The 14,816-nt window shown below is 38.7% G+C and overlaps 1 protein-coding gene across 4 annotated transcripts in view; it reads right to left on the reverse strand.

Annotated features, from left to right (window-relative positions):
- Abcc2 (ATP binding cassette subfamily C member 2) overlaps positions 1–12,648 on the reverse strand; it is a 53,713-nt gene extending 41,065 nt beyond the window's left edge. For 3 of the 4 annotated variants that reach the window (XM_042689221.1, XM_042689220.1, XM_042689219.1), the window contains exons 1-6: positions 12,531–12,648; positions 9,886–10,059; positions 3,837–3,962; positions 1,410–1,544; positions 1,093–1,200; positions 487–542 (exon numbers count right to left, since the gene is read on the reverse strand). In XM_042689221.1, the coding sequence (XP_042545155.1) occupies positions 487–542; positions 1,093–1,200; positions 1,410–1,544; positions 3,837–3,962; positions 9,886–10,059; positions 12,531–12,560 (629 nt within the window). In that variant the 5' untranslated portion in view covers positions 12,561–12,648. Of the gene's footprint in view, positions 1–486; positions 543–1,092; positions 1,201–1,409; positions 1,545–3,836; positions 3,963–9,885; positions 10,060–12,530 lie in introns of those variants that run through there. The other variant, XM_042689222.1, reaches the window with a different exon arrangement.
- Positions 12,649–14,816: the final 2,168 nt, after the last annotated feature.

A 14,816-nucleotide genomic window follows, 5' to 3' on the forward strand; every position in this document is an offset into this window, starting at 1 on the left:
GCCTCCTCTTTGTTTCCCCTTCCCTTCCCTTCCCATACTCTCCCCACCTCCCCCCACCCGATCCTCCCCCCCAAAGTTGTAAAGTTCATTTTTCGACGTAACGACTTGTACATATCTTTTACATATTTAAAACATCATCTGAGAAGGAGCTCATGGTTTCACTAGCTTGCCAAAGGGGTCCATAGGTACAAAGGCCAAGAATACATATTGTAGACCCAGACCAGCTTGGGTCCACCAACTATGTACCACACTGACTACCTCTACATTTCCCCTTTCTTCTCCTACTACCTCTTTCCTTTTCTCCTGTGGAGTTCCCAGGCTTCCAAGAGCAATTATCTTCCATCCATTATGATCCTAATCTGGCCAATAAAAGAGCTAAATTAAACTAACTTACAGAATTGTATTTTAAAATTAACTTTTCCTTCACTTTCAGACTAGTGAGGAAGTAGAAATATGGAAAAAACCCATACTCCAGGGGTTTCCTACCTGTCATACCAACTAAAGGTAATGCTACTCAGAAATGAAGCCGTGGATGAAGGATTCTGAAAGATACAAAACATTAAAAAGTAAATCAGTTGGAAACAGGAACTCTATGGGACTCTAAAACTTGAAACTGATTTTTCTAGATAACTATGCGGTGTTGAAAATTTGGTATGATGCTAGAGTCAGTTGATCAATATAAGCTTATCTGAAGACCATAATTGAATAGAATAATACTCAGACTTTCTAGATTGGATGTACACATTAGCCACCTGTGCTGAAGATTTAAGGGTAAATTCATGTTCAGTATAATATGCTTGTCATTATTTCTTTGTATATAAAATATTCGGCAATACAGGTTGAATATCCCTTATCTGAAATGCTTAGTATCTCAGGAATTTCAGACTTTGAAAGTTTTTTTTTTTGCAATATGCATAGACTTTTTGAAAGTTTCAGATTTGAAGAATTTTGGATTTCAGACTTTCAGATTAGGGATGCTCAAGCTGTATGTATATTATTTGGGGAACAGAGGACTTCCATAACACTTAGATATCTCAAAGTTACATTTGTTAAGGATGAAGTAGTATATGAAATGGGCATATTTAGTCTCACATGTGATGAATCACTTGGTTCAGAAAGGGCCGAAAGGATCAGGATCAGGATCTGGAATCCATAGGAGACGAAGTATAGGCAGGAATAGACCATATTAGACTTGCTGTCCTACAGAGGGAGGAGGTTGGAAAAAAAATGAGTCTTTTATCCAAGTCTAAACAGTCCAAATGTATCAGTGCTTGTGATTAGAGACTGTTACCAACCCCCTCTCCTCTGATACAATTCTATCTTGGAACTCAAATTACTTGATGCCCTTTGCTTTGACTTAGAAGTTGCCCAGAAGTACCTCCTCAAGTCACCTTCTCTTTCCTGCTTACCTGTATGAGTGCCCGGAGCATTGTCTGAAATTGGAAAGTACCACAAAGTATTGAGAGAATCCAGAAAAGGGACAAGTACCAAGAATTTTTCTGTATACACCACAGCCTACTGTGTTGGACCAGCAAAACCAGGATCTAGAAAGAAATCGACATGAAATTCTGAAGGACAGTGTCACTACTAACCAAAAAAAGGAGGGGAGGAAGGTATCTGATGAAGTGAGAAGAGAGGAGCTCTGAAGGAGACTGTTGATATACATGAATGTCAAATTGTACATTTCCTCACTGATGCTATCTAACTCACTTCTTCCAGTGCTTCATCTCTATTCACCACCTTTGGTGGGAAATTAGCCAAGAAACAAAAGGGTCAATGTGCATTTTAGAAGAGTTACTTTGGAGCTGGGCGCCAGTGGCTCACGCCTGTAATCCTAGCTACTCAGGAGGCTAAGATCTTAGGATCACAGTTCAAAGCCAGCCAGGGCAAGAAAGTCCGTGAGAATCTTAGCTCCAATAAACCACTAGAAAACCGGAAGTGGGGCTGTGGCTCAAGCGGTAAAGCACTCACCTTGAGCTGAAGAGCACAGAGACAGTGCCCAAGCCCAGAGTTCAAGCCCCACGACCGACCAAAAAAAAAAAAAAAGTTACTTTGGGAGTTATGAAAACTTTTTCAAGACTCAATGAAGGGCTGGGAAGGTGGCTCAGTGGTAGAGTGCTTGCCTTGCAAGCCTGAGGCCCTGGGTTCTATTCCTCAGCACCACATAAGCAAAAAGAGAAAAGCCAGAAGTGGCACTGTGGCTCAAGTGGTAGGGCGCTAGCCTTGAGCTGAAGAGCTGAGGGACAGTGCCCAGACCCAGAGTTCAGGCCTCACGACTGGACCCAAAAAAAAAAAAAAAAGACTCAATGAAAAGGCAGATTCTGATAAATATTTACCAGTTTTCCATGTCTTGATTTTGTAATATTGGGCTAATAAATTAATTCTGACAACACCAAACTTTGCCTTTTATCATCTCACTTACGTGCTATGTTGGTTTCCTAGATCAGGTGCTATGCTAGTAAACCAGTATTGTGGGGGACTAAAATTGTGGCTTGCAATTTTCCTGGTATAAATATTTCTTGCTATGGTAGATTTTTAATTCCAACCTGTCACTAAATAAAGAGCTGTATATGAGCCAGGTCCAGTACACCACTGTCTACATCCTTCTGTGTTTATTCTATAATAGTAATAGCAAACAGAAGTTCCCAGAGTAGACTTAGCAGGTCATGATATGAAGTGAAGGCAGGTCCAGGAGAGCAAGAGCCTTATTGCCATATGCTGTAACGGACCAACTTCTACTCAGTTTCAGTAGACTATTGCTCTGTGAGTGTAGGTCTATAGCTGCAAGATGTTCTCTGATTTTTTTTCAAGAAATTTTGTTAATCTAAGTAAGTTTGGGGTAATCTTTTAAAATGATAGCAACTAATTGAATTGTTTTTAAACACTATACAGGACCTCCAAAAATATGCTTGAAATCTTTGCTATTAAGCTATACAAATAATTCAGTGAGGTATGGTTAGTCACCAATCAATTTAAAATAATAATTACAACATTAAAAATGTTTGTTGACATTACTGGGATTTAAAATCAGGGTCTTACACTTATTAGGCAAGTGTTTTACACTTGAGCCATACCTCCAACCCTTTTTGTTTTAGTTTATTTTTATATAGGGTCTCTTGCTTTTGCTACAGCCAGCCTCAGACCATGATCATCCTATCTACTTCCCATGTAGCTGAAATTACATGGATGACTCATTATGCCCAGCGTGGGTTTTTTTTGTTGTTGTTTGTTTTGTTTTGATATTTTGGTTTGGTTTGGTTTGGTTGGTTGGTTGTGGGGCTTGAACTCTGGGTTGGGTGCTGTACCTGAGCTCTTCAGCTCAAGATGAACACTCTACCACTTGAGCCACAGTGCCACTTGTGGTTTTCTAGTGGTTAATTGGAGATAAGAATCTCACAGACTTTCCTGCCTGGGCTGGCTTTGAACCATGATCCTCAGATCTCAGCCTCCTGAGTAGGTAGGATTATAGGCATGAGCCACCAGCACCTGGCCCCAGCTTGTTTTTGAGACATGGTCTCACTAACTTTTTACATGGTTTGACCACAAACCCTGATCTTCATCTCTCTGCCTCCTGAATAGCTTATCCTCTCTCCACTCCTTTTATATCATCACCCTTATATCTCATCTATGATCCTAAAAGCAGAGAAGGCTTTAAAAATTAGATGAAATCTAAGGTTTCATCCCATTACAACATTACAATCAAACTTTGCTTCCTTCTAAATCCTTGAGAAATATAGATAGAATTGGATGTAATTTTACCACAGAAGCATACACTTCAGCTAGATGTCTATAGGTAGACAGAAGATAAACATGGTGAAAGTGGTGATAGGCCTTACCCATGTGCACAGGTAGAGGATTGGATTTGTATATTTAACAGGAGGGATAGTGGCTTGTCCAGAGTCTTCTGTGAGTACAAAGGCCAGCTCTATCGCTGCTAGTATAAGCAGAGACCCGACGAGTATCTGACAAGGAAAAAAGATGGTTGTTAAGCTCATGTCATTCTTTATAAGGCTCTGGTTTCCAGAAATGGATGGGGAAAATAGTATATAGAGATTCAAACCACACAATGAATATTTTGAAGTGAACAGACATAGAGTTCAAGTAAGAATTTAGTTCAAAATATGTCTTGACGAATATTTTTAAGAAATGCTAAGTGTGAGGGCTGGACTTGGTGACTCCATTCTAAGGACAGAAAATGGTGCAAATGATAGTGTTTGATTTTCAAGATTAGGTCATAAAAAGCAATGTAGTTTCTTTCTTTTTGTTTTCTCTGTCATATCACTCACTCTGAGGAAATCTTCAAGCACCTGCCATGAAGGCATTCAAATTGCTCTAGGGAGAGGGTCTCTTGAGTAGGAAGCAAGACCTCTTGCCGATAGTCACATGGGTTTAGCCAACAAGCCAAGTGTCTAGGCCAGAACCTCATAAGAAACCCTGAAACAGAACCTAGATAAGTAGCTCCCAAATAAAAAATATTTATTCTTTAAGCTGGGGGACTTATTGCACAATTACAGAAAGTTAATAGAAAGCAGAATCCCCTTAGCCTAACTGGGATGATAACCTTTCATTTTTTTCAATATTAACTTTTGAAGTACTATCACAAACAATTGTGACTATTTAACCCTGGGATGACTTTAAGCCAAAAGAAACTGTCCTATGAATCCAGGTGCTAGTGGCTCATACCTGTAATCCTAGCTACTCAGGAGGCTGAGATCTGAGGATTACGGTTCAAGGCCAGTGCAGGCAGGAAAGTCCATGAGACTCTTTATCTCCATTAACCACCAGAAAACTAAAAGTAGTGCTGTGACACAAAGTGGTAGAGCATTAGCCTTGAGTGAGTGAAAAAAAAATCTCACAGTGCCCAGGCACTGAGTTCAAGGCCTATGACTCTCTCTCTCCCTCTCCCTCTCCCCCCTCCTCTCTCTCTCTCTCTCTCTCTCTCTCTCTCTCTCACACACACACACACACACACACACACACACACACACACACAAAAGGTCCTAAGAGCTCAAGACTTACTCCTTATTGTATCACGTTAAAGATTCATTCCCCAGCCATCAGGAAGATCGCTGCTGAGGAGAGAAACAGCCCCCAAATGAAGACCTTTACTACTATCTCCCTTTCCACCTCCATGCATTATTATAAATCTCACTCATCTAGAATGGCTCTGACAAAGTCCTTTGTAAAGAAAAGCAGCCAAGGAGATTACTGTACCTTAATAGGATCAGTGCAATATTTAACCAAGGAAGCCAATGGGACATGTTAATATCAGGAATTAATTTCCTCAAGTACATCATACACTATATTGTACTTGCTTCCTGATAAACATTAAGGTTTCAGGTCAGGGGAGAAACAATAATTTAGAGATGAAGTTATGTTGCCCTTAGGAAATAGGAGGTAAAAATAGAATTCAGCACTCATCCTTGAGAATGGCTAGATAGAATGACTACTAGCCAGGAGACTAGACTGGCTTTAAGCCTCAGGACTGGCAAAAATAAAATAAAGGCTGAGAAGGTGGCTCAGTGGTAGAGTGCTAGCCTTGCATGCATGAGGCTCTGGGTTCAATTCCTCAGCACAATCTAAGCAGAAAAAGCTGGAAGTGGCACTGTAGCTCAAATGGTAGAACACTAGCCTTGAGCTGAATTGCTGAGGGACAGCGCCCAGGCCCAGAAGGCCCCATGACCAACAAATAAATAAATAAAAATAAAATAAAACAAACAAAAAGAATGAAAGGTTTATTATGGCTTATAGTTTTAGATATTTCAATTCATGGTCTTTGGGGCTTGTGGAAGTACAACATGGCAGGAGCCTAGGGAGGCCTATTTAGGAAGCAGAGACAAAAGAGGAAAGAGTCCCAATTAATCTTTTTTTTCAAAAAAGGGAATATTTTGATTATTTTTCTTTTCAGTTTCTCTTCAATGGCACACTCCTAGTGACCTAACTTCCTTATCCTAGGCCCCATCTTCTAAAAGTTCTACCAGTTTCCGGTATGGTACAGACTAGTGATTAAGACTTTAACATATAATCCTTTGGGGGACATTTAAGATCCTCCCCACAGCAGAGAGTAAAGTTGGGAAACAACAGAAATCAGAGGTTTAACTGAAGTTGTATAATTATGGTAGTCATTTTCTTCTCTCACCTATTCCACTCCATTACTGCAAGCACACTGACAACAACTATATCAATCATTTCCACAGGTCAGACTAAAGCAAAATAAATACTCTCCTCCAGAGGAGGGCTGTGCATGTAGTGTGGGTATTGGTGCTCCAGAGGGAATGTGATGGAATGTGTCTTCATTTGCGGGAACCTGGCAAGTCTGCAGAGATATTTGTCCAGGACACAGAGCTCACCATCGGGCCTCATACTGGGGAGAGGCCAGATGGGGAAGCCAACTTAAGTATTAGCAGGGAGATCTTCTTTAGCAATATGTTAATTATATCTTCTCTATATATTAATTCTCTTGGGCTTTAACTTAGAAATGCAAACAGAATTAGAAATGGTTAGTTGAAAAAAAAAACAAACCTAAATACTAGCAATGAAGATAGTCAAGGTAATTAATACAATAGTTGGTTCTGGTATTAAACAAATAGAAATTATTAAGTGAACCGAACAGAATTTTAAATTATTTAAAAATTGATGTAAGATTTGGGGAGATATTGCATCCATAAATAGTGGCTTTGTTAAGTGAAAAGGTATATTCTGAAATTAAGAAGAATTATTATAGATTGCTAACTGCTAAAATAAAGTTCTTCTGAAAAACTGGAAGAAAACATTGGGGAAATCTAGAATGTAGGGAGAAAAAAGGAAAAAAACGATTCTAAAAAGGGAGAGAAGAAGACACAGATTAAGGAGAATCCATTCAGAGAATTCAACATCAATTCACAGTGACATATTCTAGATGATTTACTAAGTATGTATCTTTAAACAAACTGACCTAGGGAGTAACTCACAGGTTAATCAAGTAGGTTAACTAAGTCCAAACAAGATAAACACTACACTAATAACCAAATAAAGGCAAGAGGTGAGGCAGAGAGGACAAAGTCCAAAGGTAGATAGAAAAAGAAGCTGCAAAATAAAGTTCAGGATTGAAACAAGATCAGGGTTGTAACAGAAGAATTGGAGTGTTGTTACAATTATATTTATGATTATGTTGAGAAAACAATGAATTATTTTGAACATTTTAAGAAGCACTTGGAGTAAAGAACAAAAAATTCAAATTCAGGCTGCAATGCTTGGTAAGAAATGTACGCATTATCCTGCCCATGTAATTGTAACCCCTCTGTACAGTATGTTCATAAATTAAATTAAATTAAATTAAAAAAATTCAAATTCAAATTATAAATTAATATCCAGAGATAATGTTAGAATGAACAGATTATTAACTACTGGGAGAGGGGGAAGAGTTAATACATTCTTTTTCTTTTTCTCTATAGAGGCTTGTGCTTTCGGGTTAAAACAGAATGTGGTGCATTCACACAAAAGAATAGCATTCCTCCATAAAAAGAAATGAAGTACCAATAAATACTACTTTGGAAACATTGTACTAAGTTAAAGAAGCCAACCATAAAAGTCTATATATTGCATGATTCCACTCATATGAAATGTGTAGAACAGGAAACCTCTACAGACAGCAAGTCGATTAGTGGTTGCTTAAGTATAAAGAAAAGGGAAACACAGAAGTTAAAGAATTTTTCAATGGACTTTGAAAATGTTCTAAACTTGACTCTGGTGATGGCTGTTCCTATCTTTAAATGTACTAAAAACACTGAATTATATTGAAATGTGAGGATTATGTGGCATGTAAATTATTATTATTATTATTGGTGCCAGTACTGGGGTTTGATCTCAGGACCTGGTGCAGTCTCAGCTGTTTTTGCTCAAGGCTAGCTCTATCACTTGACCCATACCTCCTCTTCTGACTTTTTGCTGGTTAGTTGGAGATAATAGCCTCACAGACTTTCCTGCCCTGGGTTGGCTTTGAACCATGGTCTTTAGATTTCAGCTTTGCAAGTAGCTAGGATTAAAAAATGAATCATTGCTACTTGGCTAAAATTAGATTTCATTAGGAAAAATAATAGTTTGCTCATTACCCAACCTCTTGTTGGAAGGTCAAAAAGAAAAAAATAAATAAATAACTTGACTGGTCAGAATGTTTAGAGTCTAATAAACTGTGAACTTAATCCCTAGTCCTAGGGTAAATTTTTCCCCCAGGTCCTGGGGCTTGAACTCAGGGCCTGAGAGCTGTCCCTCAGCTTCTTTTGTGCAAGGTTAGTGCTCTACCAGTTGAACCACAGTGTCAGTTCTGGCTTTTTGTGAGAAGTTTATTGGAAATGAGTCTCATGTACTTGTTGGCCCTGCGGCCAAACCACTATTCTCACATCTCAGCCTTCAGAGTAGCTAAGATTGCAGACATGAGCCACCAAGTGCCCTGCTTGCTAGGGTGAATTTAACATAAACATTTCAACAAATGTTGAATTCAACCTCAGCATTTAATACATGCCAAGTCCTATGATAGTTATTTAGGCCAACAAGGGAGAGAGTAAATCTGCTCCAACTCTCAGAGACCGTTCTTTTCCTTTCCAGTCTAACAAACCCATTCTTAGCCCCCATCCTAAAGTGTTTATGTAAATCCCACTTTCTGTGGCCAAGCTTTTTCCTGTCTCAAGTTCCAGGTTAGTAGATCACAGATACATGTGAGCACAGAGGAAAGAAATATATTGTGTCTTTCTAAAAACTGGTTTTAAAATGAGGACAGAAAATTTTAAAAAAGAAAAACCCCTAGTGAATAAAGCAGATGGTAGATTTTATGATGTAACTTCACAACTTTCATGGAAGATTTTGGGTCCTACAAGACCCCTTCCTAAATTAGTAACTCTGGCTGTGAGTTCCTCACTTTGCTCTTCCAGGTTTCTCTGCCATAGCCCATACCCCTTCTATGATTTCCCTATTCAGGCTTACCTGAGGTCATTTATAAACAACTCTTCCCTCCAATGTGAGAGGAAAACTCTAGGGCTCATAGAATTCTGGGAATTCTATTTTGGGAAAAATGGAAACCTAGTTGTCATCCAAGTTTGGTCGATGAGTGATGATTGCATTGCCTCTATGTTGCAGAAGATGCATTATGTAATTCAATTTTCACTTTTTGGTAAGTGCCAGCTGCACTACTGATTTATTAGGGCAGCTTAAAGACCTGTGATCCAGTCAGTGTTTGCTTCCCAGATACAGGAAAAATATTAACAATTTGAACCATTACTTTTGTTTGTGTCTCTGCTCTCTAAATCCATAGGAGTTAAAAGTCACTATTCTTATGTAATATCATAGCCATTTTGATGAAGAAATAAGGCAGGAAGGAGGCCAGTGAGGCTCAGGGAAGACCCAAAGCATGGTTTTGCCTGGCAAAGCAGTACCTGGTAAAACTAAGAAGATACCAGAGAGAGAGAGAGAGAGAGAGAGAGAGAGAGAGAGAGAGAATAAGACACCATAAAAAATTTTAAAAGAATTAAAAAAGAATAAGAAACTGGGCGGCGGTGGCTCTTGCCTGTAATCCTAGCTACTCAGGAGGCTGAGATCTGAGGATCACGGTTCAAAGCCAGCCCGGGCAGGAAAGTATGTGAGACTCTTATCTCCAATAAACCACTCAGAAAACTGGAAGTGATGCTGTGGCTCAAATGGTAGAGTGTTCACCTTGAGGTGAAGAGCACAGGGAGAATGCCCAGGCCCAGAGTTCAAGACTCATGACTGACCAAAACAAAAAGAAAGAAAGAAAGAAAGAAAGAAAGAAAGAAAGAAAGAAAGAAAGAAAGAAAGAAAGAAAGAAAGAAAGAAAAGAAAAAAGAGAATCTGTGCCACAAGGAAGTAGAGTAAAAGTAGAGAGGGTTACTGTACCTGTTTAGCGAGGTAGAATTTAGTTATAGAAGATGTCTTGGTTCTGGATCTATATACATGGAAAAGTTGCCAAGGTGCCAGGAGCCAAAGAAAACCCAGGGGAATCCATACCAGAACAGTTTGTTCAAAACAAAGTGGCAGGTCTGCCTCCGGGGTATTCAGGTATGAGGAATTCTGAGAAGGTAGAAAGTATTTCTGGATACATGCATTCTTTTAAACAAGCCCATCCCCAACACACCCTATAAGCTTCCAAGTAATTTTTAAATTCAACTCCACATCTACATCCAGCCTTACCCTTTAAATATGTGCTTCCTTGGGCAGCTCAAATACTAAAACTGGAATTCTTTATATTTTCTTGTTCATCCTCATTGACATAAATTCTCCACTTCATGATGTTTAGTGACTTTTCTAGCCATCTCAATCTCTAAGCACCTATTTTTGTGTTATTTCTACACCAGCTATGCTAGATAAAGCAAATTTTTGTATCAGCTCTTCTGAGTGAAACTCAAAATATTTGCCAAATTTTAAGAAAAGGGACTATTCCTCAATGCAATGGGGAGAATATCTACCTGGATATAAAACTGTATTATTATTTATTTTCTAGCACTAGATGAGCTCACTGTCAAATGGTCAAACATGTAGGCACTAGTCAACAGAACACCCATTCATCATATGACATACGGACCTATATGGTCCAAAGGGCTTATTTTTAAAAAAAATCAAGACAGTTTGGTCAATTTAAGCACAAGATCAACAGAAAGCTCCCAGCAAGGTCTGCACCAGTCTTTGTACACTGTAAAATTGAAGTAAAGAGTCTGAGTCCAAGTAACTTCTTACAGCTACCTTGGTGCCTCTTCCTGAGTTGAGGGAATTTTCCACCCAGCACTGAAAAGCCTAGGGGTGAGAGAAGCCATTCAGTAAATGCAGATGCCTAGCTTACGGTGAACTAGGAGGGCTCTGCTTTAGAAAAATGCAGATTGTCATAGCTTTAGAAAAGCTTTGCATAGAGAATGTTCAGACTCTGCCTTGATTATTACCTCCCTAAATGGCTTGGATCACACACCTTTGAGTAGCCTCTAAGACTTCCCCCTATGTAGAAAGTTGAGGTGTAACTTCCCTAGATGGAAAAGTTCTGCTGATACCTGTGCTTGTACCTGAGCATGTCCATATAAGGTCTGCTTTCGTTGAGGCTTCGTCTCTACCCCAAGCATGTGGTTGTTGCCTTAAAAAAGCTTGGTGCCAGCTTTGTGTGGGGCTGCTGGTCTTTGAGACGGGAGTATACCATGTAGTCACTTGCCCTTTAATAAAGACTCTCAATTCGATCTTTCAAAACGTGGCTTCTCTGTTTTCTCACCACACAACACAATAAATAGAAGTATCTTGTGGTTGGGAGGCCACTGAGTTGTGTGAATGCAGACTTTAAAATTTTTCCTTTAGTTTTACATTGTTTCATATGAGTATTGGTACAGACTCTATAAAAAAAAAAAAAAAAGTTGAAGTGCCTGATTTGTCAGGTAATCTCAGGACTTCTCAAGAAGTGATGGTGGGCACTGGTGGCTCACACCTCTAATCCTAGCTACTCATGAGGTAAGATCTGAGAATCATGGTTTAAAGCCAGCCTGGGCAGGAAAATCCAGGAGACGTTTATCTCCAATTTACCACCAGAACACCGGAAATGGCACTGTGACTCAAAGTGGTAGAGCACTAGCCATGAGCCAAAGAGCTCAGGGACAGCCCCAGGACTGACAAAGAAAAAAGAAAAAAAAATACCACCTTCCTGTGGTATTCATGTCCTGGTCTGATCTGACAGTGCTAGAAATAATCTCTGTCTCTCACTCTCTTTCTCTCTCTCATGTTAATAGGGGAGCTTAAACTCAGAGGCTCAACTGAGTTTTCAGCCACACCTCCAGCTCTAGCATTTGACTAATTAATTGGAGATGGAGTCTCTCTGACTTTTCTGAACATGATCTTCCAATTATCTGCCTCCCGAATAGTTAAAAATAAGCATGGCACAGGGGCACCCAGCTTAATTCTCTGCTCCACTAAGCTACTTGATAATGGTGGCTGCCTTTCTATCTTGAAACTCTGCTGAGGCTTCCAGATGTTATACTATTCTTTATGCTCCCAAATACCTGACCACTCCTTCAGTGGTGCTTCTTCTTTACCTTCTCAAAACACAGTATTGCCCAATTCTAATTGTTCAAAAATTATCTCAGAATGCCTAAACTTGTACCCATCCTCATCTTCTGGTCTATACTCTGTTACCAGTTCCTCTAGAACATATTATTATCCACATATCTCAATACTCAGTCATAGAGCTTCTCTTTTTAGCCCCCCAAAGTGTATAAAAATTATCATTACTAACACCAAAGAAATCGGAAAATTCCCCCCCCCCCCCATTTCTTTGTGGAGAAGGCAATATTGCAGGTAGCTAGTCCGAGAAAACAGTCTGAGATACACAAAATACATGTTAAAGAATAAATTCTATTATCTTTTCCTCTGGAGGCAGTGTGAATTGTCTTTTTATTCAAAAGCCTGAGCTATAATCCAGTTTCACTGCTAACTTTTCTTGTTGCTGTCTACTCTAGTAAAAATACCTCTACTCTTGAGTTGAAAAAACAATGAGAATAAATGTAATATCTCACCCAAAAAGTAGAGTTGCAGAAGTTCTCCATAACGATTCTTGGATAACTTCTTGAAGGAAGACTTCTATGGCTGTGTTCTTTCTTCTTTTCCTTTAAGAAGGTGGACTGTAACTACCAATGTGTTCTTCCCATTTTGATGCGCCTATTAAAGGTAGGTCTTCTGACCTTTCATCCCAACAACTTAATAGTTAACCTTGCCTGGATGCATGCCTACCACATCCCAGTGCATAGACATGTGACCTGGGATTTCCAGGGACAGGTAAAACTTTCAAGCTCCTAAACCTCAAACTTCAAACCTCCACAGTATCACCATATATCAAAGGAACCATGAAGAGATGTCAGGTCTCAGCTTCTTGAGTAACTAGGATTATAGGCGTGAGCCACCAGCACCAGGCCACATCTTAACCATTTCTAAGTATACAATTCAGCAGTTTAAGTGAATTCTGGAGAATTTTTCACCTCACAAACAACTTCCTACTTCGTCTCTTTCTAGCAAATCACATATTATTTTAATACAGGGCATCTCAAATGAACAATAAGACATTCTTCCCAACATATTAAAGTATAAACATCCTACATTGGAGGATAGTGTGGAAACATTTGTTTATCAATACAAATGCAACTATACTTCTGAAATTATATAGCAGAACTCAGTTATAATAACTTACTTAAATAATCAACAATGCAAGAACTTTTCTAATAGTACCATTGAGATTATCATTGTTCACACACATACTACCCTGTAAGGAACTCAAGTAATCAGAGAATACAGGACTAATTAGTTTTAACTCGAATTTATTTAAGCACAGTATGTTCTGTGTATGTGTGGGTGACAATCTTGGGGCTTGAACTCAGGATGGGTGCTATCCTTGAACTTTTTTGTTCTACCATTTGAGACACAACTATACTTCCTAAGCACAGTATTTTTATGGCTCTCCTAGTAAGAGTAAATACAATAGTATCTGTGCAGAAAACACTATAGTCTGAATAGGCAAAGTATAATTAAATATGAAGAGTGATTTAGAAAGATGAGCTGGAATGATTTTTGGAAAATGGCAGGAAATAGAGGAATAACTTCATTTGGTCAACCCCAACAAATCGTAGTTAGGAAGATTACCCTAATGTGTTGTAATCATGTCTAGAACCATATTTTTTTAGAGTAGAATAGGAATTATATGCTTTATCTCATATTGAAATGAGAATACTAAACTTAATATAGGAAACCCAATTTTGTGTTTCTGGTGGGTGAACATGTTTGTTAATTCATCTCTTCTTTCTTCTACCGATCACATTAACACAGATTAATTAACAAGGGAATGATGTATACTTTAATACATACATGATTATTTTAATGCATGCTTTAATGTCCAATCTAAGGCCAACTAGTACTTCTTTGTGTTACCTTATTTCATAAATGATAAAAGTTTCCACTGGTACTAATGCATATGTTGATTACTAAAATTTGCTGAAATACTATTCTTTTCATAATTTTTCCATTAGAGATCTCTTATGAGATACCTTATGAAATATCTAATAATTTTCATTTAAAAATACCTAATAAGCATACATTATCTTAAAATAATACATAATTATTTTTATGAGAAAGTAATCTTTTTTTTTTTTTTGGTTGGTCGTGGGGCCTTAACTCTGGGCCTGGGCGCTGTTCCTAAGCTCTTCAGCTTAAAGTACCAATGTCTACTAGAAGGGGTGGCATTTATTTGATTAAAGATGGTGAGGACCTAAGACAATTGTGATAAATTATGGCCATGACATTTTTGCACTTTTTCCTAGCAAGAAAACCAGTCTATTTCCTTACCTTTTGAATCTGGACTTACCTACTATTGGCTTGGATAAGGAGATTGTAGCAGAAGTAATGTTAGACAAATAAGGAACTTTAACTCAAGTTTTTGCAGTTTTCTCTTTAATCTTGTGGGATGCTTCCATCATGATAAAGACTAATTGTCAGATTACCAGACATCATGTGGACAAGAAGATCACATGGAGAGAGATTGGGTAAGTCACTTCAACTACTACAGCTGTGGTCCCAGAATATGAGTGAGGCCATGCAAGACCATCTACTCCTCAGTTAACTCACCTGACTAGAGACACATGAGGAAGTCCAGCAAGAGCAAAACCAACAGACAGAACTATGAGAAACGGTAAATTGCTCTCACTAAATGTGAAGCTGGTGTGTGTGTGTGTGTGTGTGTGTGTGTGTGTGTGTGTGTGTGTGTGTGTGTGTGTGTGTGTGTGTGTGTGTGTGTGTGTGTGTGTGTGTGTGTGTGT

Source organism: Dipodomys spectabilis, unplaced genomic scaffold (assembly GCF_019054845.1).
Source record: "Dipodomys spectabilis isolate Male_0828 unplaced genomic scaffold, ASM1905484v1 ptg000125l, whole genome shotgun sequence".
NCBI lineage: Eukaryota > Metazoa > Chordata > Mammalia > Rodentia > Heteromyidae > Dipodomys > Dipodomys spectabilis.